Source organism: Helicoverpa armigera, chromosome 15, assembly GCF_030705265.1.
Source record: "Helicoverpa armigera isolate CAAS_96S chromosome 15, ASM3070526v1, whole genome shotgun sequence".
NCBI classification, from domain to species: domain Eukaryota; kingdom Metazoa; phylum Arthropoda; class Insecta; order Lepidoptera; family Noctuidae; genus Helicoverpa; species Helicoverpa armigera.
This window is the reverse complement of record NC_087134.1, coordinates 6,941,290-6,966,644: the sequence shown is the minus strand read 5'-3', so window position 1 is coordinate 6,966,644 and position 25,355 is coordinate 6,941,290. Positions and strand designations below refer to the sequence as shown.

Here is a 25,355-nt window from a genome sequence, read left to right as displayed (position 1 = left end):
TTAAGTACTTATTATTTTCAAAGCTTTATTAGAATAATTATACAATTATGAGTAAATGTGTTTTATTTGATAACGTTATAACTAGTTGGTATACACATTGTATGGCGGTTGGTATAATTCAGCATAATAAGATTCAGTCGTCTTCAAACTTCTCGTCCACGACACCGATTTGGAAGGGTGGGTCACGAACCAAGCTGAGGAGTTTGTCCAGTTTGAGTATCTAAAAAAAGAGATATAAACCACTGTTAAACTATCCTTCAATACGTGTCTGTCACAAACTCTTACATCCTCATTATTTGATGAGCTACAGTATGAACAAAGTATAATATAGAAAAACAGATTTAATCACAATATTACAGTGAAAATCAAACGTAGTACCTGTAATGTCCGTTGATCGATTCCTTGAGCTTTTTTCGGCGGCTTACACATTACCCTTAAATTCGGTGATAACTTCAGAACGTGACACGTTCCCCTAAAAAAATACAAACAAAATTATTACAAATACTCCAAAATAACCATAAAAAATCACAAAAACAAGGGTATCAAAAGAATTTGTACTCAATGCCCCCAGAGAGATTTGAACTCTCGACCCCTGGTTTACAAGACCAGTGCTCTAACCCCTGAGCTATGGAGGCTATACGAAGAGTGTTGAAATTAGTGATCAAATGATGTAGCTCCTATGTTAGAGAGGGACAGCACTATTTGATTAGAATTTATTGTTGTTTTTAAGATTATTTATCGTACTCTATTATATCTCAAGTACAAGTCCTTTAATGTAAAAAGCTGGTTCAGATCGTGATTAACTCACTGTTATTCTTTTTTTATCTTTGGTTATAGTAATTTAGTTATTATTTTTGTCATATTTTTAACGCTTTTAGGTCCATGATGATTCATTAGTTACAATCATTATTATTGTTTATTAGTAAATGTGAATCATCGCGTTATGTTTGTATAGCACGCGATCACGGTACAGAGGCGCCATCTATCCTATTGTATGTGGACAATTTAGGGAGGAAAAGTCTCCTCAACTTATTCCTATTTTATTTGGGTATGCATTTGCCTGTGTCCTAAAAGAGAATGGAGAGATATACATAAGTAATAATAATTACTTGGTATCCCCGCAAACGATGACCGGTAGTTTCACATTGAAGTCTATTCTGGAGAGCTTTTTCGTCTTTTTGGAGACCACAGCTTGCACGCATATCGGCCGATACTTATCCACATTCAAGTCGAACACGTAAACCTGCGAAAATAAACTAAACTGAAAAACTACTTTTGAAAATAAACTGAAACCTCCTTTTCTAGAAGTCGGTAAAAATCTCCTTTTTAGGGTTCCGTAGCCAAAATGGCAAAAACGGAACCCTTATAGTTTCGTCATGTCCGTCTGTCCGTCTGTCCGTCTGTCCGTCTGTCCGTCTGTCACAGCCGATTTACTCGGAAACTATAAGTACTACAGTGATGAAATTTGATGGGAATATGTGTTGTATGAACCGCTACAAAAATATGACACTAAATAGTAAAAAAAAGAATTGGGGGTGGGGCCCCCCATACATGTAACTGAGGGAAGAAATTTTTTTTTTGTGGGGTATCAATGGAAAGGTCTTTTAAAATGATATAAAGTTTTCTAAAAAACATTTTTCTTAAAGTGAACGGTTTTTGAGATATCAGCTCTCAGTCGTAAAAAGTATGTCCCCCCCCCTCTATTTTTATAACTACGGGGTATAAAATTCTAAAAAAAATAGAGGTGATGCATGCTAATTAACTCTTTCAACGATTTTTGGTTTGATCAAAGTATCTCTTATAGTTTTTGAGATAGGTTGATTTAACTGTAATTTACGGAACCCTTCGTGCACGAGTCCGACTCGCACTTGGCCGGTTTTTGCTTATAATATTGGAGAAATGAATGAAGATGTCCTAGTTTTTTTTAGTCTCAGTCATACTTTTAATGAATGCATGCAGCAATGGATTTAATATGCACCTAACTCGGATTTGTAACGCCAATAAAGCAATTCTAAATTAGGTATATACTATGCGTTTCTTAACAGTAGACCTGTGAGGACCAGTAGAACTGACAGGCTTGCGTAAAACGTGCTCGAAATGGGACACGGAAATATGTTACTGTACAAATCAACCAAGATTTGGTTAAGTGTGTTTTCCCGACACACATATTTTATGGCAAGCAAGAGACCATAAACATTTAACAACCTTCACAGTGACGAGTGACAGTTTGATATCCTTCCTGTGGAGTGTTCTAAAATTGAAATTACCGTCTATTACATTGGAGGGAGAGCATATTAACCTCCTTGCGGGATATAAATCGATCAGTGCGGGCGGATATTGGATGTGATCTTCAGTTTATTGGCGGCCGTTTGTATGGAAACATTTTATTTTTAGATTGTGAGAGGACTTCTCAAAATAATGTTATGCTTAGTTATAGGTACTTAGGTATATTTGACGAGAAGTTCCTGAAGTATGAATCAGAATGGTGGATATACCTTATGATTACCTCCATTAATTCCATTATTTACTGAGATTTAGCAATTATTTATTCAGGTGATTTGGTGCTAATATTGTACTTGTATGCCTTGGCCTCACAAGTGGTATTATACATAACCATTTAGAAAAAATAAAAGATTCGATCGACAGCTCGATATACCTAAGCACTTACTGTACAGGCTAATAAAACTCAATCGCTTGAATACCATCAAAGATCTAAGGGTACCTTTCCATCCGCAGTGCAAGCAGCGAACACGGTGCTAGAGTAGGGCGCCCACTTGACGTCTCCAACTGGCGACCCCAACTCAAACATGAATAGAGGCTCACTTGCAAACAGACAAAAAATATTAATTAAACGATGTATCATCACAACAAGGCCTATATTTACCAACAACCTAAACGTCAGTTTTTCCTAAAATAACGGTTAACTTTGAAAATTGAACATGAACATTCAAGTACCTATATTGTTGAGAGTTTGTGTCATAACATAGTGATTTTGGCAAAACAATTTTTGACAGGATAGCAACCAATTTAATATTCTATTCAGTGTTCAGTGATATTATCGTCCAAATCTCGACGTTTTCAAATTCAACCTTTAACCTATCGAGATTAGCATATATTGTTCCTACCTTGCTAAGGAATATCTAATATCTTGAAGATAAAATCTTTTTACATAAGTATATCAATTTTGAGTAGGTATAGTTAGCCGAACATTTAGTATCTCGCAACTTTTTATTTGGTATTAATGGTTCGTGCTAAGCGACTCACTCAATATTCAGACCCACCATTAAGTTTGTCTCTAGCTACCAAAGATTTTACTTACTCTCTTCCATCCTCCCAAATCTTCACCCTCCAGTCCCCAGAACAGGACGCGTAAATGCTATTATTGTAGTTGTTATAATGGATCCTATAAACAGGCATGTGATGCCCCTGGATGGATCGCACGTAGTTGCGGTTGTACTTCAGCGAGCACGTGTGGATCATGCCGTCTTCCGTGCCCACCAGGAAGATCTCCGGCTTCTCCGGGTGGAAGCAGATGCAGCTGCCACAACCTGGGAGGAATGGCTGAGTTAGGATATAACCAAGAATTATATATCCAATTTAAATACTAGGTACTTCAGTGCTACCTGTACACAACTGTAAGAGTTAGTTGCACTATTTAACGACATATAACGACAAATTAACGTAATCAGCTGTAAAATTGCAGCACATTGGTCGAATCGGCGATTTGACAACTTCAAATGGTTCGGTTATTTTTATGGTCAAATGGTGCTGGTTAACCCACCATTAATTTTCAATTTCATAAGTAATTATTTTTGACTTAACACTGACTGAAACAATCAGAGCGTCGACAATAAGATTTACTGTATGTAGAGGTATTGTAGCTATAACAAAACTACTTGATATGCAAGTTTAATCATTTCATATACAATTAGGCGGATCACGCATAAGTATAGCTTAAAGAAGTAAGCTTACTATTAACAGAGAGCATGGTGCCATCAGGCCCCGGTATGGGCGGCACATTGGAAGTCAGGGTGATGATCGTAGTCGCCTGCAGTTCGCCTGGCATCACAGCCCACTGCACCACGCGCCCGTCGCCGGAGATGGAGAAGAATGAAGGCTCGCCATCTATCAGGCGTGGACCCCAACGAATCTTTGGAAGAATAGATTCAAATAGGAGTTAATATCTAGTTGGGGGACTTCCTATCTAGATAAGCAAGAAATGTTTGTATGTAACAGTCCCCTAAATGCCACCTACTGTGAATGTTGGGAAAAGTATGATTTGCATTAAATGTCTGCTTGAGAAAAACGGGAGGCTGATTTTGACTCGTCCCTTTCATATATTGAAGTTTAATCAAGTTTTAAAGCTGGCATTTAATATCGCTCAAGGATGAAATCATTTACATAATCCAAACTAATATTATAAATGCGAAAGTAACTCTGTCTGTCTGTCTGTCTGTCTGTCTGTCTTTCTGTCTGTCTGTCTGTCTGTCTTTACTTCACGCCTAAACTACTGAACCGATTTGTGTGAAATTTGGTACAGACATAGTTTGAAACTTGAGAAAGGACATAAGATAGTTTTTATTACAAAAAATAAAAATAAAAAATAAAATTTATTACGGACATATAGCGCCATCTATTGGTCAAATCAAAAATCTGCTGGTAGTCACTATTCCACGCGAACGAAGTTGCGGGCAAAAGCTAGTATTAATATAAATAAGTACTGACATTAATTTTAACTACCATACCAATACAATTTACTTCCTCCATTAAAAGATCAAACAACCACTAGATATCAAACAAATTCTTCAAATACGATTTAACACAAAGCTCTTACCTCCCACACGATATTGCAGTGTTTATCCCTCACTGAATTAGATTTGTACTGATATGAAGATTCCAATGATAATTGTGCATTATACACACAAACGTTCCCGTCGTACAGTCCTGAGAAACACATGAACATCCGAATTGAGAATCTCTAGCTTTTTGGGAAATCGGTTAGAAAGCAGGATTTTTATCTCTTGTTTTTGCTAAATGCGCTAGAAAGATTCAAGCGTATAGAACTGGCATGTAAGTGTTACAAAGTTTCTTTCTTTCTATGCTCTCTATTTAAAGATCACAAGCCATAAAGTTTCATGAGCAGAAAGCAATTAAAAATAGCTAATACAAGCACTAGAGAAATTGGTGAGTCACTGGAAGCATCAGACGATCGTATCGTTTATAAAACAATTTCAGTTTGTTCAGCCAATGTGTTTTATTTTATCCATACGATTCAGAATGTATTTAAAGCTGATAACTGACAACAACTTTTTAACACATTACTAAAGTAATATATAACGGTTTATTTGTGGCTTCAATTCGTAGAAACAGTATCATAAAGTTATCGTAAATTACGAATCGAAGCTTACACATAACGTCTTATTTGTAACGATATCGTCATGCCCAAATGTTACCAGTTTTTACTGGTTGGGTCTAGTTTTACACGGATAGATGTTTTAGGTAATATACTTCATTCCATTGTAACTACTTAAGATGTTTAAGTAGCTTGAGCTATCATAGCAAACTGGATAAATAGGATACTTCTATTCTCTAGAGTGCCAGAATGTTTTAAACATTTAATATTCGGACGCTATTGGGTTGCCTGTTTGATGACCATAGATTCAGTGTCTGAAATCTTGCTTTTTGACTAATTACCATCCAATAGGCCCACGCCATTGCCTTTTATATTCAGATTTATATCTATGCCTTTAAATCGGTAAACAAATTGCATGAAAGCGCAACAAATATATTTTTTTGCATTCACATCATAATATTAGCAAGTATTTATACTTACCAACACAAACAAGGTACGGTATTTCCGTGTAGACATCGAGACATATGACGGGCGACTCGGTGATCACAGCATACTCCGGGTACGCTGGGTTCTTGATGCTGTACAGGCAGAGGCAGCCCACCTTATGCTGGCATGTGAAGTCCACTGGTGAACGACCAGAGAACATTTGTGCTAACTATTACTAGTGAACTGGGTTTTAAGTAGAAATATGTACATCCGATCTTTTGCGAGAAGATTTCCACTCCTCACAGTGTCTCTCTCACTTCTTAAAAGTGATATTTGTGAGAAAAATGAAACAGGTTTTTAAAACAAAACATGGAATAGAAAACCGTAAACTTTAAACGCGTTATTTACTCACGTGAATTTACTTATGTTCTAATTTAGGGCGCGGATATAGCCTCATAGAACGCCGTCAATATTTTTCCGACGGAAAAAGCTAGCTACTAATTAGCAAAGAAAAAACACCCATGTTTGCTCGTTCAGACTAATGACGATTTCCTAAAACTTGTAGACAAGAAAGCTATTTAGGTACTAAAGTACACCATTATTTTCTTTAAAAAGTTCTAATGTTTACATAATGCTTCGCCTAATTTTAGCGCGTTGACAGTCGACTGCATACAATATGTACCTACTGTTTATAATTTTCATAAGTGAGCTTAAAGAGTTTTCCCCACTTTATTAAGGAGAGCAAATTACAAACAAACGAGACTCTAAAAATACAAAAAATTGTTTACAATAAAATGTGGTGAAACATAAGACCCGGAATCGTGAAAGATCGGCTATCTTCGGAAACCCTCGGGTTCATTGTTGCTACATAACGACACTCTCAATGGGCTCGAGTGTCGAGTGGCTATTCAGCACCTATATTGACTAACCGTGGTCATCCAATTGCTTCCTATTCAGAGTGCGAACTGTTTTGGGACACTGAATGAGACAAATGGGCTCATCGTGATTTATATGGGTATAGAAATGAATATGCCGACAAGATGGAGGAATAAATTAATCACGATTTTGGCCTTTGTTGGTATGACGATTGAAATGGTATTTGAATACCATTTTTCAAGGTCAGTCTACTCGTAAGTACGGCTAATAAAATCTGCCAAAATCTAGTGCGTAGTTTGCTAAACCGGCGTTCATGGTCAGGTGTTTGAGTGTGGACGAAATAGGAGAAATATGCAAGGAATCAAAGAAACGAGACTTATTTTGTAGAATTCACGTGACTATAGAAGAGCACTCATGGCAAAAGGCGTGAGCATTGAAAGTTTTCAATTATGCTATAAAAACAAAACAGATGTATACCTACACTTTTATGGAGGATTGAATTTCACTATCTGCACCTACTTGAACAACTATTTGCAATGATGAAACTTACAGGATCCGTATGCAACGGCGAATAAATCCTGGTAATGTGGGTTCCACTGAACATCGCAGACGGCATGGCTCCTCATAGGATCGAACTGGAACTTCCACAGAGGCAGCAGAGAGCCCATACCTTCGCGAAACTCGTCCGAAGGATCGTCCCAGTAGCGATAATCTTGAGCTAGATACGAACATTAGACATAAGTTAGGCATATAAAGGTTCACTGAGTATTTTATGATCATCTTCTGTATCTCTTTAACTTTCCAAAAGGGGCTTAAAACGATCAGATATTTTGTATCAGGTTACTAGTGATAGCTTTAGACTAACAGGGATGATGACAATAGCAATTAAAATATTTCTAAAAACAAAGTTTTTAAAATAATGTCAATTACCTTTATATCAGCGACGAGCTTTATATATTTTTTTTCAGAAGTCAAAAATGCATACCTACATCATACTTTCAAGTTTGTTTACCTTATCTACTATAAATGCTTAAAATAAGAAATGAAGTTTATCATACCAATGTCATCGTAAATGTTCTGGTTGACGAGTCTCTCGAGGATAGCCCAGGCTTCCCTGATCCTCTGCGCCAGTTTCTCGTCATGTATCTGTTGTTCGGTCTTCGCATGTTTTGCCTTTTTCTTCCTTACCTGTGACGGTTAATAAATGTAGTTTTTAGAAGAAGGCTTCAAGAGGTAAGTGAAATGTTTTCCCGGTTCTTGGTTTTCGGAATTTCGGTTCAAATTGCTGATAAGCAGTTTAGGGTTTAGAAATTATTTATCAGCATGCATTAACCCTTATAGGGTGAATATTTTATTTATGGACTCGCGTGATCTATTTGTGTAATCTTTTTAGTTTGTTAGTTCTTGTTTTTCTCTTGGGATGTACTTTTATTAATTTCCTTCCTCATACTTAATTGATTTTATTATTTCTCTCATACATACCTAGTCTAACCGTACTATAACTAGGTATTGGATTTATAGAGCTTTCATTTCGTAATACTACGGATTACCAAAGCGGTCTGCACCAGAAAGTTTCTTTAAACTGTGGGCGTTTATTTTCTTTGCAGCATACTTAATTACGTTGCATGTTGTACTGCAGCCGACATTAGATAAACGAAGAGAGCAAATATGTTAACTTGTAGACGTTCAACTAATATTTATTTAAATGTATTATTGATACTAATACGTTACAAGTATTCCGAAGAGGTAGTCGTGGAAAATTACCAGTTTCTATTGTCTGATTTAAATGAAACCAAACGATCTATATTTTCTAGAGTCTGTGGTCTAATCAAACTATTTAAAGGAATATAAATTATTCGCGTTTTGGGTCTAATGTGTTAATTTTTTTATTCAATACGTTACAGTGTAGGTCGTGATTTATTAATTTTGGTAGCCCATGTGGTTTTAGAAAAATTATGAAGAGTATTAGAGATCCGTTGGTCTGTAACGATATAAGTTCGAAGTTAATATGTTTCCCTTTACATTTTGTTTTAGATATGAATAATCAAAGAACGAGATCGAAATTCAAGATCTGAGTAGATGTCTAATTAACATTACGTGGGCTATCATACATTCTTCTCAAACACCAGTCTGAACCGTTCCACATATCCGGAAGATTGTAATATTGCAGTACCTACATAAGATAATTTCTTTATTACCCTTTTAGGCTTCTCATCCTCTTTCTCCTTCATCTTCCTAGCGTAGTCTTCCTGGTAGAAGTCAAAAATGATGCACTGGAGCGCCGTGGCCCCGAAGTTGGCTCGCGGCGGCGGGATCGTCTGGGTGTCGACCGACTACACACAACACACATATTACTAGCTATTCCAAAGTATTTGTGGGCAAGCATGCAAGGCGACCGCGCGTCTCTAAACTCCCGACATTGAAGTACATTCGGGAAGACAGTTTTACAAAATCAAAGGACTGTTTAGTGTGTGTTTTGTTCTAGTTAGTAGCTGTTATGAAGATTGTAAAATAACGTGAGTATTACAAGCGTTAATGTTGCATTTATTTTGGTTTTATGTGTTGTGTGCTATCTACGTAGCGATGTTTTATAAATAAATACGCAATATGAATGACGATAGAAACGTTTGATTAAAGATAATGTAATCTGTTGTGTGTTTATCTAATGAAAATGAATGTGATGATAAGTTTCGTGAATTATATTGATTGATTAGGCGTAGGAATATAAGTAGATTAAGTAGTATATTATATAGGTATAATTACTTTTCGCTGTGTGCCGTGGAAGTCAAAAAGAAAGTGTGAATTAGTTAATAGTTAGCAGTTTCAGTTTTAAACCTTTTATTTATTCAGTCTTAAAATTAACTTCGTTATTATTAGAGTAATAATAGTGTGACTATTTCATGAAAGTGGTGAGTTATTAAAAGTATATTTATTTCATGTTTTAGAATACGTGGGCGGTGAATGACCCTGTGACAGTAATAAAATTATTGTTAGAAACGTTAAGAAATCCCGCTTCTTTTCCTTTGTTGAAAATTCTTGGGAAGATGAAAGAAAATATTTATTTTTAATGAAGTGCCATCGGGGCATACTTAGCGCCGGTATAAGACTGTGTATAGCCAAGATCACCTTCATGGCAATACTTACAGAGACAATATTAACCTAATAGGACCTTCTTGCTCGAGAAGTTACGCTGCGATAAAAAGGCTATAGGCGGTCACTATGCAAAAAGCATGCCAGATCGGTAGCTTTCTTACTTCTCCTTTCAGGAGGTTAAATCTTAAACATACCTAACCTTATGAAAATACACCACAAGGAAATCAGTAGTATTATCTAATCAAGACGTAGGTATAATGGATAAAACTGACTCGTCTCGGATAGTTGTAGGTGAGGGCAGCTCGTTCGCAGAAGTTGAACTGGTTGGCCAGCTTCTTGACGCGAGGCTTGATCTCGAACACCTCCTCGTTGAACAGGTCTTCCCCGGGTGGAGCTGCTGCTTCTTCCTCTGTGTAGTGAGGAGACGGGTTAGAATATGAGAGCGTATAAAATTGATTGTTGATAAGGATAACAATACATGAATAAATCGTTGGGCCATCAACTCAAATTGTATATAAATTGTTCAATACCCAAATATAGAAGTTAGTCTAAATTCATGTCTCTGTGCTTATCATACAGTTTGAAGAAGCATAGTCAGATTTCTTTTCCTTTCCATCAGACCTGGGAGCCTGTTAAAGTCCCCAGTCCCTTGTACCTAAAAGGTAATTAATACATAACTGGCAAAACAATCAGTTAGATTTGGAATTGATACGATAGTAGGTACCAATTGTACAATTATTAACACTTTAATATAAATTTTTATTTTAAAAGTAAAAGGTTTAAACCATCATCATGAACAACCTGCGGTCGCTCTGAAGCCGGAACATTTTTAGACCACATTTTATAATAAAACGCTTAGACGTTAAAGGAGAATACAATAGGTGACAACAGTGTCATTGAGATCTTACAACTGGATACATATCATCCAGGATCACGCGATCCGATTACCACTGGAAGTGTGCATGTACAGATTGACGCTTGTCATCCATTTAATATTTGTGTTGCAACCTTGTGTAAACGATATATGAATGAAATCATATCTGACATAATCTATACAAAGAACGAAGTGTGAGTCGGACACTTGCATAAAGGTTACGTAGCATTGTCTATGAAACAGCCACAGCAGCACTTTGTATGGTAGCCTCCTAAAATATTTATTTAGTTCTCGTTTTCAGTAATTTTTGTTAGTGGAAACAGAAATAAATCATGCGTGAAAAGTTCAACTGTCTAACTCTAGGTAATAGACAGACAAACCGACAACAAAATCTTAGTGGTTAATAGGGTCCTGTTCCACCTTTTGGGATCGAAGCCCAGAAAATAACCGAAGAATATTGGAATATAACATTTTTTTTTTCTACAAGGCTTCATCTGTTGCCTAAGGGAATAAATTCAGAAGCCTGAATAAAAAAATATCCATTCCAATTAATGGGCATGATAAAGTCGTTTGTTTAATCAGTTTAGCGGATTATTTGTGATGGAAATCGTGATTTTGGTGAAGAAAAAGAAATTGTGTTGAGGAACGAGAGTCATTTTTGCCATTATAAAGAGGACTAGCTGATTCCCGTGTTTCTACCCGTGCCCAAATAAAATATAGACTCTTACGATACACAGATAATGTAGTCTTCTATTTATAAAAGATTCTTCAAAATAGGTTTTAAGATTACAGATTGTATCATTAATACAGGAGGATAGACTTGACAACTAATTAGAATAGTAATAATCAGAAATAGAATCTCACAACACGCAAGGTCTTTGACATCGGCTAAACTTTTGAAATTAATTTCGTGCTCAGTTCAGGAATCTTTGTGCCTTGACATAATATTTCGATTACATTGGACAGCGACAAACTTTCGCCGTAGCAGCTTAAAATAGATTTGTTAGAAAAGGTACAAATGCGTGAAAAAGTAGTTCGAACTCACTGTATAATTTTTGAGTTATATGTCACGTCAGTCATGGATTAATTTAAAAAAGGTCAAACGATTCTAAAATGTTAATTTTCACAAAATCTTTCCGGTAGTCTCACTAATAATTTTACCATAACAAGACAAGACATAAGACTAATCCTGACATAGACACGTAATTGTAAGAACGACTGCGGAGCATTAGAAGACTTTACTTACCCTTCCCACCAACTTCCAGACTCCGGGCTGCTCTTTGAAAGTTTCTTATGACCCACAAATAATTTAAAAAAGTAACGATTTTGATTATGGTAATTTCTACTAAATAAAACTCTGCTAGTCAGCTGCATCCGGATAGGAAACTGACAACATAGTTGGGAAAAGGGTAGACAGGTGATGATTTAATTTATAGGACCAGGCCATAAATATAAATACTACGAATGTTCTTACTCTCTTCTCCTTCAGCTGCCTCGTCTCCCTCGCCCTCAGGCTTCTCTTCCACGGGCTCTGCAGGTTTCTCCTCCACCTGTTCAGGTTCCACCGGCTTCTCTTCTTCGAGAGCTTGCTCCTCTAGGAAAAGAAGAATGACTCAAGGTTAATACATATTCAGCATTATTGGAGCAAAACGCAGAAAGTTTCCGTACTTTCGGGCGATCGGTTTATGGCATGCAAAAGTGTCGCTAAATTAAAATAAAATCATTGCTACTGTATTTCTTTATACCAGTTTCGTCATAGTGATTTTCGTCACACAAGGATTATGCCCAGATTAGTGAGTACACGGTCCCGTAGAAATGTTTTCGTCTGATTAAAAATAATTTTTAGTCATCAGAGGAAAGTGGGGTGATGAAGTTTGTCACCCAAATAGATACAGATGTCGAAAGAAAGTGACACGAAAAGCGAAAAGTATTTAACATTTTCTCAGCCTATTTTCTATGACGATAACAATACGCGACGTGCAAAAATAAAGCGTACCTCATGTATGTAATTGCGAATAACCGTGGCACCCAACAGCTAAAATCGTTTGCAATCGTTATTCCAAATCGATTTGGGAATCGCTATAAATATACCGATTTCAATGGATTATCGTGTCGAATGACAACAAGAGGTTACGGAGTTATGCCTAACGACATTACAGTGGGACATCTTACATCATAAGTGTTGTAAATAGAAACGCAAAGAGTAAAGAGTCAGTTGTAATAGTTGATCAAAAGTGTGTATTTTACCGACTTCCCAAAAGAAGGAAGTTATCAATTCGGCTGTTTATATATTTTTTAATCCTTTTTGTGTACCTAAGCTTTTAAATGTGAGTTAAGTATGAGTTTTCAAGACACCACTGTCTATTTTCGTCTATGCGTTATATATGCGTTACGAAACTAAATATTAAATACTTCATACGGACACACAAAAATAAAGTCACCTAACGTAAAATAAAGTCACATTTAAATATGGAACTCAGATTCTATACACAAATGAGACAAAACATCAAAATAGAAATTGCGATGGCAATTATCACAGGAGTTGACACGAGTGAGTCACGTGCCACGTTTGTAAATAGAATGCAAGTGCTTGTGCATACAGCGTGTAGTGTGATAAGTTATTAGTAAGGATAATATTGATTTACGTAGGAAATGTAGACGTGTGTGCATTTGTGAAGAAGTTCATTAGGGAAAATAGGTTTTAATGGAAAATATGTATAAGTAATTTATCTATGAATTCCAATGAATTACTAGCTTGACATTTGATATTACAGTTTTTGTCTATGGGTCTATGGATTTCGTGATTGCAAAAAGGTTTGAGAGCTCAAGGAGGTCCGTTATTTTGTATTCCATTTCTAAAATTAAATACAGTGTCATAGGTATTATTACTTTTAAGATTTTTACACGGGTGAAACGTAAGAAATATGTTTTGAAGACTTCCACGTGCTTGCTGCGCCATTTATTTATTTGGGTCAGTTTGTTTAATAAAGGAATCCCGATAGTTTAAATATTTAAGTACAATATTATTCGCACACGTGTAATCCAGAATACTTACCGTTTTGCGACGCAATATAAATTGAAACATAATATCTGATTCATAAAATAGTAAGCTTAAACTGCATGAAATTAAACATATGAATTAGGATTTTGAACTTGTATGTAGAGTTAAGTTACATAGGTATTTCATGTTTCATGTATACCACACCAGCACATAAAAAAAACAGCTAGATTTTTATAATCAACCTGTTAGCTTAAGGCTTTCCTAGATAAATGCGATGTTAAAATAAAACTAAATATTTTTGCAAATAGGCCCAGTAAGTAGTTCTCAAGATTCGCCCGTTGGAACAAATAAACTCTTCACTTTTTAATATTAGTATAGATCCGATACTACCTTCTCCTCTAGCCTCCTCAGTGGGACCTGGCTCAGGTTCTGGTTCCTCTTCCTCTTCTTCTTCGGTTTTGGTCTTCTTGACCTTGGCTCGCTTCGGTCCAGCGTCATCGAAGCCAACCATTCCTGAAAGAATGACATTTTTAGGAGTAATGCTATTCCACGTAGGTAGATTTGGATAAGTTAATCCTATAGGTCATTAGGATTTCATTTGTACTGAAATAAGGCTCTAAGCTGGAACATATTCATATAAACCTATCAACAAAATACACACGCGCTTTTCTTCGCAGTAATCCTCATAATGAAAATTAACCATTGATATCAAAATTATGTAGGTACTCAAATTGATATCTTCAAACCAATTTTTATATACAGTAGAGGTACAACATTATGACCACTAACCATATCCAGCGGCTATCTGCGCCTTAGCTTCATCAGAATCCTTGCGTATAGCCGTGCCTTGGTAAACGTACAGAGGGTACGCTTTCCCGAAAGTCGGCTTAGGCTTCACCATGAACTGGCCTTTCCCATAGTGGTACGCCACTTCATCAGCCACCCATTGAGGGTTGATCGTCGTTAGAATACGTCCCACTTCTTCTTCAAGATCCTACAATCATGAAAAAAAACTTAAGAAGGTTGAATTTCAAAGACAGTTCTGCAAAAATAATGGGGTTTATTCTGCTATTGCTACTATTGCTTCTAGTTTTATAGTAGGCATGATCATAATATTTAAAGACCTGTTTATAAGCCACAGGCTATAACAATTTATAGTCCAGAAGATGTTGTTTAGGTAATTCGATTCCTATTAATACATTATACGCATGCGCACCGACTGTGGAACCTTTTGTTTGTTATCTAGATCTGAGCACTACTTGAATTTAATGGTATCTTACAGCCTCGGGAACTTCCTCTTGGTCGTCCGGTTTTATAAGAGTGCGCGGTTTCAACCAGTCCAAGTTGTCATCCTCCACTAGATTCCCACGAGACTTTACATTCGCGTCCTTCTGCTAAATAAAACCACCAACATTAACATGTAAACAGATTAAACTGAAGTCTTTAGTACATTACGTACATCCAAGCACTGCAACGTTCTGTTCAAAAGCACTTTCTCCTCGCTGATGTTAAGAGCGCGTTTTATCATAGCCTTCAACATTTCGCTTAATTCTTTTGTTTTAGCTCAGAAATAAAGAAATACGCAAGCACGCAAGCGATGTCTGACAGCAAATGAAACACTGCTTAGTTTTCTAAACGTTGAGAACTCGGAGCGGATTTACGAGTAAATATTCTAGAGACATTTGCATATTGTTTGATAGGTCTTTATTGGGGACGATCATGTAATTCGACTATAAATAATTCGAGGCACTTTTAGTTAAGCGAAGCAAGCGTAAACAAACGATTAAACCGTTGCGTGCCTGAAGCATGCTGGATTGTATCTTTGCTCATTAGAATTTGTGTTAAACCACTGTTTATGGTCGGCAGAAGTTTAGCGTTGATTGTACTTACGTCAGAATCATCATTGGAGGACAAGTCTGATTCGGTAACTAATATCAATATGTCTGACATGATATTTGGAAACTAATCCGCAAAATTCGTCAAAAATGCATCGTGTTTAGCACTGGAAGCGCTAATCAGTACTGCAGTGTCTCAAAGCTAGTATTTCTCACAGGTACAAAATGAACTTTGACCGAAGAACGAAGGTGCATTAGTATTCACTGTAGTTATAATGTACTTTGTACTGTCTAACTAGCAATGTCGAGCAAAGAATAAATAATTTTCATTTCTTTGAAACTTGCAAACTGCAAGCATAACGTGTTCGTTATTGTTATTGATATTATTTTGTTTGCAGCTTTCAATAACGTTTTCAGCGAAGTTGAATTTTAAGAAATCGAGTTTTAGTGTTAGTATTATTTACTTGATGTAACATTTATTCGAATATGAGAAAAGTTTGTTTGTTTGAATGCGGAACTACTCGGACAGCCCATACATCGAGGAAGGATATTTTTATCTGTTTGAAGTAAGTAGTTCCCACGGGACGCAGATGAAACCGCTGAAGGAAGCTACGTAGTTTCTTAACTTTTATATTAATTATCATATTTCAGATTGGATATCATTGTAAAATGTCCGTAAAGCTTCCTACTTAAGCATAACGTTTTATGTGGCTAATTCTCAAGGAAATAAATTAAGGCAATAGCTTTAATCGCCCATAAAATGACCTTACGATCGTTTGGCTTAGGGTGGAGCTTATTGCAGATTTAAATACGGATACAATGTTTCAGGGAAATGGTATTTGTTGAATATATGAATTATTTAAGAGTTGCTTCTTCCAACATAAATGTTGCTAACAGTTTTATAAAATTCTCACGAATTTCACTGGTTCTTTGTTTTCGAAGATTTTCTTTACGGTCTATTTAAAACATTGTAATGTTATGTTTATCAAAATTATTGGTTTATTATTCGAATTTCCAAGAAGTTTTTTCGTTATAATTTAGGTCTCAAGAAGTTTCTAGATTTCATGCTGAAAATATACTCTTATACCATCGTAGCAGAATTATTTGAGCAATTCCGTTTTTATGCGAAAAAGAGATTCATTCTGTAAACAATATTACAATAGTCTTCGTCACATTGTATGTATTAAAGGAAAAGCAATTTCCACGGTTTACATGATTTTTTCATTTTAAAATCTTTGGTCTTTTAATTCTTTAATTTTTTTCTCTGCCATCGGTACAAAGTTAGCAAATTACTTCCCTTAGCTGGGCGGGTCACCAAATTCTAATTAGTCTTCGTGTCTGGCATTAGCTAGTACTGGCAGGCGAATCACGAACCCGCGACAATGGCGACCCGCATTACTATTCAGTCCTTCGCACAACCCTAGCTGAATATTACGAACTAGCCTCTTTGGTTTGACGAAGATTTAAATTTTAAACCATAATGTTTTTAGGACTAACGTGTTCGATTTTCAAATTTTTTGGTGAGTAAATTTTTTTATGTTTGCTATTTGATTATGTTCTGTTCTATGACTGTTTTTTTTTTTTTTTTTAGTAATTTGGTAGCGTATAGCTCTGCGAATGAATGAAAATGAAATAGTAAATTAGATACTTGAGAAATAAAATTGGTTTCTTACAGCTTGATTTTATTATGATTATTTCTTTTTTAAATTCTTATAGTTTTCAACAATTATATTTATAAAATGCCAACAAATAGATTTACATTCATGTAAAATGTAAAGGTATTTTTACCAGAACTTTTATTGTTTTGTGTACAAGAGTGATTCGCGAGCTTTTATAGGTTCCCCTATAGCGGAGTAGTGCAAAGATTTAGTACTAAGATAGCGGGTTCGTAAACTTGTGACGTCATATGAACTCGCTTTGGCAAGGGAGCGTGTTTCCGATGTGTTAGTTTGCAAAAAAACGTGTTTTTATCAGGCTAGGCATCTTCAGTTTACATGCCATAAATGTAGTTTTTGTTGCTAAAAGTAATTCAGCTTTTTTAATGCAAAAGATCTAAGGAAAATCTTTCCCCGCTTGTTTGATATATAAAAAAAAAATAAGATTTGAAATCATCTCTACCACGCAGGGACCGTATAAATTAAAAGAAGTACCTAAGTTCCTATTAAGTTAGATATCTATGTTTTCTATTTATTTATTTAAAAACACCTTAAACTATCTTTACTATCTTTATTAATATACGGATTCAATTATTGGTTTTTCCCTTTCTTTTGAACTTTTATAGTAGGTACTTACAATAAGCCCAAACCGGTTAAACTCATTCGCCGTATATATTTATGAAACCAGTGATGATAAATTCCTGTAAAAAACCTATTCTATCTGACGGTGAAAAGCAGGGCTTTCAGGCACGCATCATAAGTGGCACGCAACAGGATATTACGTACGACACGAAAATCATTCACATACTAGACAATAACTTCCAAATAGAAATCAACTTGTTTTTGCAGACAGCACATACATTTACAAAGAAAAAAACAAGAAATCCGGTGGTATTACCATAAGAATGATACATATTGGAATTTTACTATTTTTATTTCTGGGATTTCTATGGAATAACGAATATTTCGGTCATGCAATGTCTATAGAAAACCTTCTTACGTTATTTAAATAATACTGGCATCTTTTGTATGACGTATAAATTAAAAAAAAAATGCCTATCGATTTGCGCGACCCCACGCAATTCCAAATTCAAAATAACAATTTCGGCCATTCCAAATTATAAGCCGTAATGAGCGTAAACATTTTACGATCGTCATTTCCGTTGTGCATCAGGATCGCGTGATGGATACCGAATGATGATGTTCGATCGATGGGCCAGTATTGCCAGTATTACTGATAGCGGTTATCGTGATAACCAACAGTTCAGACTGATTGCCTTTTTTAATTCTTATTAAGGAAGCCGCAGTGATGGGTTAGCTGTGCGGTCGAATTGTCGCGGAGGCGAGTTTATACCGTTTGAATTCTGAATCAGTTTTGATGGATGATCGCTGGTAAGATTTTCAGTTGAACATTTCGTCCTGTTATTGTAGTTAGATAAAAACTTTGGACCTTTTTGTTGCGTATTTGGAATATTGCATATTACCCCGAAAGATGACCTAGAAATAAGTTTTTTAGAGGTTAAAAGTGATTTTATTATAAAGTTGTCAATGTATCTTAGCTTTATTCGTGTCTGCGCTCTGTAATATCACCGCACAAGAACTTTGCCAATTGATGACAGATAAAACGCACTTCAATAATGTGTAACTAAGCTACTGTTGTTGAAGCATTGCTTTTAGCGTTAATAGCAAAATTGCAATTCCTATAATACCTCACGAAATATAGCGAAGCATGGGACTTATACGTAGACAGGGTCACAACAAGGCGTGCAATGGACGAACACATCATGAATATTGTAACACAAATAAATTATCTATTCCAAGATAATGCAGTGATTGGTGGCTTCACACAGTAATGCACAATATGAACAGCTTTTGGCTTCAGCATACCATCCAATATTGGTAACAATCAAAAGATTGGAGCCAACATTTCAGTGCCTACACCAAAAGCCAGATGTTGGACGAAGACGTTCACAATTGGCGGCCAACATTGGCCAAGACAGACACAAACACAGGTACGAGGTCGTATTTACAATGGAGTGACGCACACACATGCTGAGTCCTAGGGACTGTTACTCACTCTCAACCGCTTTAGTAGCAATCCTATGGATTTCTCCTTGGACTTACTTCGCCAGAGTTCTGGCAATTTCTTTTTCAGTTTCGCCCCTTGAGAGCTAGGGTTCTAAATCAGGCAACAAACGATTATTATATGTGTTTATTTTTCTTTTGAATGTAATGTTATATGTGTGTATCGTTACATGCCTGTACCTGTATTTCGTGAAGTTGGTCTTCGTTAAACCTATGTGAGTCGTGTTTATTAGTTCGATACTTACGCTGTTCTGCAAAACAATTTCTTATAATATTCAGTTACTATAATAACGTAGTTTAGTGCAGCTGTGTTCGTCGGTAATGTAAATATTCGTATGCTCAAGGAGTTCTCGTGAAGAGCTTAGCTCCGTGATATCATCTATCTAGAGCAGTTTCTATTTAGCGACTGTTTAACTACTCCAAATATTCCTTCGGCATTGAACTGCCAACGTTTAGATGAGTGCTGAAGATTCCACTGGGCTTAGATTAACGTCTACTTATTTGACATGTAAATCAGTTTGAACTCGAGTCATGTTAATGTTATTCGTAAATGTAAACTGTAGGAACAGTTTGCGTTGAACAAATATCCGTTGATAGGTCGCAAGATTCGTGTTTGATCAATGTTGACGCTACTTACATAATGTACAAAACATTATTTGTAGAAGACACTATTCTATCATTGAATCGTTGTGATGAGTTCGTAACAGTCTAATTTATTCACGGCACTAATTTATTTTGTGGTTACAGTCGTAATATTTGAATGAAATCACATTGTTATGAACATCAAGTTTCAATGAGTACATTGTTCGGTAAACTTAATTGAAAATCATTTGGAGATATCACTTACCTTTTTCGGCGCCATGATAAAGCGCTCGAATAAATAAAACTAAACAAATTAAAATTAAACACAACAATAACTATTATTTCAAAAATCTGGACGCTGGAGAAAAAGTTTGACAAATACGTAAATAAAATTTGACAGGGGGTGGTGGGAAATCGGTTGCGCGCGCACGGATCTGTTGCCATGGTTACGGGGCGGAGCGCCCCTCAGACGTAGTCAGGCTGCAGTACCGTGTAGTTTTGACGTGTTTTGCATCTCACTGGTATCATCATCTGGAGGTTTTATCCTTGAAAAGGTACCTAAAAAACCTTCAACATATTTTAACTAGAATTTCCCGTGTTATCGTAGTTGTTATTGTCGGCACTTACATTCAGTCCGGTGGTTATAATTGAAAGTGATTGATAGTGTGGTAATCGGTGATCGTTATGTCCTTTACGATACATGCGTAGGTGGCCAATTAGGTAAATCGTGTGTCCACGGGGATCAAATCACTAATACATTAACATAACATGAAACTGCAATAATACTTATGTAGTGCTCAATCCAGCTGTATGGTGAATTCATTCATTATTTCATTCAATTCATCCATTGATGTAGTAGGTACAAAACAATGGTCAAGGATGAATCGGGGTGATGATATGTAGAGTGTATTGCACATTCATAAATATGTTTTTGAAAAATCATTTTCGTTATAGTATTGTCGTAGTTAAAAACGATCGCGTTTCTTATTTAATGAGACTCCACATAAAGTATGTTTCGTGGTCCTTGGGACTCCTTACCGCAGGAGTAATTAGAAAGCGGCAAGATATGTATTGTGGTACAATTAAAAAAATATTTTAAAGAAACCAAATTATGTATTTACCACCTGGCAGAAGTACGTTTATTTTAATTCCATAAATAACTCATTAATTTTGCGTTAATCTACACAAAGGTTTATTAAACCGCGTCAGTATTTTTGTTTGAAGAAGTGTAAATTCTAATTGCCGTGTTTTCATGTTATTTCCATCGTATGACCTTTGGAGTGAGTTTATATGTAGCGCGTTCCGTTCCTCCTGAGCCGTTTTCATCTTCCACTAAATCTGATTTACCTACGTATTTTTAGATTCTTGCATTATGCATCGTTCATAATAAAACGGGTTAGAGCACTATTTGTGTTTACTCATAATTGTTTTTGTATTTTGTGTTATAGAGTTGTTTATAACAGTTATTGTGTTGTGGCAGTGTTTTGGCAAATATCCGAGTTATTGAGATAGTTCGGCCATTTTCTTTTGGAGTGCAGCTTTGTTTGTTGCACCAATGTTGATGCGTATGAAACAAAGCAATGAGCGGAGCTGATTACCTATTGGTACATAAAACTGGCACTTGAAACACAGCTTTAAGCTTATAAATCGTCATAGGCAGACCACTGTTTGACGAAGTAAAGTTTATGCATAATGTTTTTTTTATACTACAGATTGGCTATTTATTTGAGTTTGCTAAGTATGAATGTGGAAGGATGGAGAGGTAGAGGTAGACCGAGGAAAAGATGGATTGATTGCCTGAAAGAGGACGTGAAGCAGAAATGAGTGGATCTAAGTATGACGTCTGACAGAGAGGAATAGAAGAAAAAGACATGCAGCGCCGACCCCAAATGACTCGGGAACAGGGTAGGAAGATTATGATGAGATTGGCTATTTATCGTTATCGCGATACCGATACGCACTGGGGCCCTATCACGTAAATCTATCAGCTAATTCAGGGGGAAAGGAAATCTGTTCCCTTAATCTTTAATAGCACGACTTTTTTATTTTTTGTTTTCGATAAACAAAAGAGAACAAGCTGCCATCGACTGTCGTATATATCGGATACCAACTTACTGCCATGTCATAGTCACCTAAAATAAATATAATCTTGAGAACAATACCGACCATTCACAAAGCACAGAAATACCTTACCTCGCTAACACAACCTCCTTATAAATTCCAGGTGTATTCAACCTAGTGGTCAGAGCACCGGTGCAAGCTGGCGGCTGAAGGTGACCGGGGGGGCGGGTTGCTGATCCCTGCCAGAGAGCCTGATGACAGCGGCATCGACAGCGACGACGCCGTGAGGAGGCTCATCCTTGCTCATCAGAGACTACCGGTGAGTTTCTGTTGTTATTATAATATATTCCACAACCTAGTGGGCAGAGTACCGGTGCAAGCTGGCGGCTGAGGGTGACCGGGGCGGCGGGTTGCTGATCCCTGCCAGAGAGCCTGATGACAGCGGCATCGATAGCGACGACGCCGTGAGGAGGCTCATCCTCGCTCATCAGAGGCTACCGGTGAGTTTCTATTGTTAATCATTGGTACTCCAGGTTAACTTATTCGAAAATTCTGGTTGACCTGTTATGTATGTGGATGTAGGTTGGCGTATGTGATATTTTCCCATTATGCGATTTCGGAGCAACCCATGAATCAAACTGCTAGACTCTTACTTACCAAGCGAAAAGTTATGCTGTTGTGGATACGTAGATGTAGATTGTAGGCATACTTCTATGAGTTAGTTTACTAGGCTGGAAATGGTAAAATATGGATGATGTGTTTTGGTAAGTTAATATAACGATTTCTTTCTTTTTTTTTTCAGTTCAGTGACGAGAGCAGCAGTGATGATGAGTTGCAGATCCCTTCACCTACCACGAACAGACACAGGAACGAGCGACGAGCTAGTCTGGTCAGTTTTATACCTAGATTCATTATTTTATTCAGCAGCACCTATTGTGCTTCAGATATTCTATTGATTTTAAATAACACCGTCTCGGCTTATTGTGCCTTTTGAAAGTTTACTTTACATGATTCATCAAGATGTTCAAAACATCATCAATAGAATAATCTGAATCGAGCTCGGAATGTGACCAACCGCAAACTTTGCGCTAACGATAGAGCTGTTTAAGAATAAAATACAACACTGGACAATAAAAAATCTAAAAAAAAATGTACTGAAATTACAATAATAAACCTCACTTTACAGAAAACAGAAGAAGACCACGACCTAGTCATCATGCAGTGGCCACAAGATCAGTTCACCAAAGACCAAAGCGTTACCAGGGAGACCAGCCCCGACCGGTCTTCCCCTCCTCTCTACGAAGTGGAACTGACAGCTTCAGACGAAGACGATGACGCTTCGGTCTTAGAGCTCGTCATACCAATGCACTCTTCAAGGTACCAGAGGGTCCCGACTTCTTCGCCAAAGAAATCTAAGCCAAAAGTAGTGAAAAGGTATTTTTGCAGCATGATCTGTTGTGGTCGTAAGTAAGTATTTTGATCTTAATGTTAATAAAAACTTTTTTGTCTATGATGTAAGATGGAAGTTTGGTTAAGAGTTCGATTTTCATCTTGTTGTTATTATATGTGATTGGTGAGGAGTATTTTTTTAAGAACTGTATTCAAAATAAATTTTTATAGCGGTTGAAAGTGCTTTGAAATAAAGATGAAGCATTTGCCAAAATATTAACCTCTGTGGTTCCAAAGGGATCCACAGCTCCTCCCCTGGTGTATCTCTTTAAGGTTTATGCATGAAATAGTTTTTGTTTAGATCTTTACATAAATATGGTTTGTTCGACAACCTCCTTACACTAGCTTCCTGAAAATACATGTAAACAATACTCCTCATCGGTTGATTAGTAGGTAATAATAACCAATTAATATTATATTTTGTATTTAAATTATTTTTTACACAATTATTGCCTAATTATTTTAAGTAAGTGTTACTCTTATGTAGGTCACAAAATCGTCAAAATGTCAGGCCTGGATTTTATGTGTATTTTGCCATCGCTTGACGAAATAATGAGATGGCCTCAAGTTTTTATGTACAAAGTATTGGAAGAAAGGTGGTCAACCAGCTACATCCAAAGTTAATAAAAATATTAGTGAAGTGGAAATATTAGAAACCCCGATATTTTAAAAAAATATTTGGACTGATAAGACACTAAACATGTATAGTTGCCAAAAATGTATGGAAACATTGGAAATATACATAAAAAACAAACAGTGCCATGTAAAAACGTTGTCAATTTTATAATTTCATTATTGAATAAAAGATTGATTGAGTGAGAATATTTTGGTCAATTAAATGTTCAAGTAGTAAAAAAAATATTTTGATCACAATAATGTGAAAAAATGCACAATGTTGTATTAGTTTTAGTTCCTTTTCTAAACTAAGTATATTATTATTAACTAGTTAATATTTATGATTAACATAAGCCTAATTTTGCCGAATTGAAAACCCATTTAAAATGGTACTGAAATGTTTTATTTTTAAGTTTAAACATGACGAAAAATTTATGATTATAAACATCAATAAAGTTTATGAGCAGTAAAATTTTTCTGTTTATTTATTTACAAGCCAAGCCAAAACCTACACATTTGCTGCTATTTATTCTATGGATGGACGATTCGGCCAAAGTCGATACGGGTTGCTGAAAATCGAGCAAAATGGCGATCCTTGGGGGAGGCCTTTGTCCAGCAGTGAACAGCATTCAGCTGAGAGGTAAAAAGTTCTGTTGACTCGTGTAACAAAGAGGAATTTGTTGCAAGACTCTTGTTCAACCAGTTATAACTGTCGTAATCACATCGAGACTTCTACCATGGGGGGACAGGAAGCTTAAGACGACATATGTATGTTAATCAATAGATATAGATCGTTCACTTTTATGCATCGCTTACTGCTGGTGCTCCATTGCTCGAAGAGTATCTTTGCACTGAGACTTTTCAGCGCGATCATCATCATAGGTGTGTGATATTCTTTGTCAGAAGCCAGAAGGTCTACCAACCATATGAACATGGGCTCTTTGGAGGTTGGAGAGTAAATGGTCGGATAGTGAACATGACATTCTTTAGCCAGGTATTTGAAACAGTTTTCAGTCGTAGTTTTTGTAAACCAGTCATATTATAAGTACCCGTCTCTCACAACAGATGGCGCTGTGTAAATTACTACCACTACTCGATAACAGATGGCGCTGAACACAACTTTTGTACTTCAGTAGAAAAATACTGCTGTACTATATTATCGTGAAAGAAAGCACTTGAACCACGTTTCTATGATTAAGTCCGTCGCAGCGAAAACAAAGGAGAGGCAAATCGCGGGCAATTGTGCCTGTTCTGAGTTTGAGAAGCGTGGGTTTGACGCCCGAGTCAGGCGATGTATTTACGTGGAAATTTTGCTAATGGGACTAGTGAAAACTATTTATTAGTATTATGTACTGTATTTATTTATTTAAAGGTATCAAATAAAAATAAAATCTGTATTTACTTTTTACGCCTGATGATAAATGTTATAAGTTTAATGGCTGTGTGTCTG

At 36.3% G+C, this 25,355-nt stretch overlaps 1 protein-coding gene, 1 long non-coding RNA gene and 1 other non-coding gene across 5 annotated transcripts; 1 reads left to right on the top strand and 2 right to left on the bottom strand.

The window, feature by feature from the left end:
* Nucleotides 1-29: 29 nt before the first annotated feature.
* Nucleotides 30-20,198, bottom strand: LOC110370550 (dynein intermediate chain 2, ciliary). Of its 2 annotated transcripts, none has more exons than XM_064037962.1 (17): nt 20,046-20,198; nt 14,904-15,014; nt 14,413-14,617; nt 14,014-14,136; nt 12,097-12,216; nt 10,021-10,157; nt 8,854-8,988; nt 7,714-7,843; nt 7,206-7,373; nt 5,834-5,977; nt 4,835-4,944; nt 3,973-4,150; nt 3,320-3,548; nt 2,723-2,822; nt 1,110-1,243; nt 379-472; nt 30-220 (listed from the first exon to the last, which is right to left on the bottom strand). In XM_064037962.1, the coding sequence occupies exons 1-17, from the start codon at nt 20,058-20,060 to the stop codon at nt 134-136; spliced, it is 2,220 nt and encodes a 739-aa protein (XP_063894032.1). In that variant the 5' UTR covers nt 20,061-20,198; the 3' UTR covers nt 30-133. The 2 variants fall into 2 exon arrangements, with proteins under 2 accessions (XP_063894032.1, XP_063894031.1); XM_064037961.1 differs by having other exon boundaries at nt 14,904-15,017; nt 20,046-20,197.
* On the bottom strand, nt 563-635 carry Trnat-ugu (transfer RNA threonine (anticodon UGU)). The gene has a single exon. It is a non-coding gene; the product is annotated as a tRNA-Thr (tRNA).
* LOC110370552 (uncharacterized) lies at nt 8,438-24,377 on the top strand. Of its 2 annotated transcripts, XR_002429249.3 has the most exons (5): nt 8,438-8,634; nt 8,895-9,171; nt 22,005-22,160; nt 22,644-22,730; nt 23,028-24,377. It is a non-coding gene; the product is annotated as an uncharacterized LOC110370552 (long non-coding RNA). The 2 variants fall into 2 exon arrangements; XR_010277178.1 differs by lacking the exons at nt 8,438-8,634; nt 8,895-9,171; nt 22,005-22,160 and adding an exon at nt 22,176-22,341.
* Nucleotides 24,378-25,355: the final 978 nt, after the last annotated feature.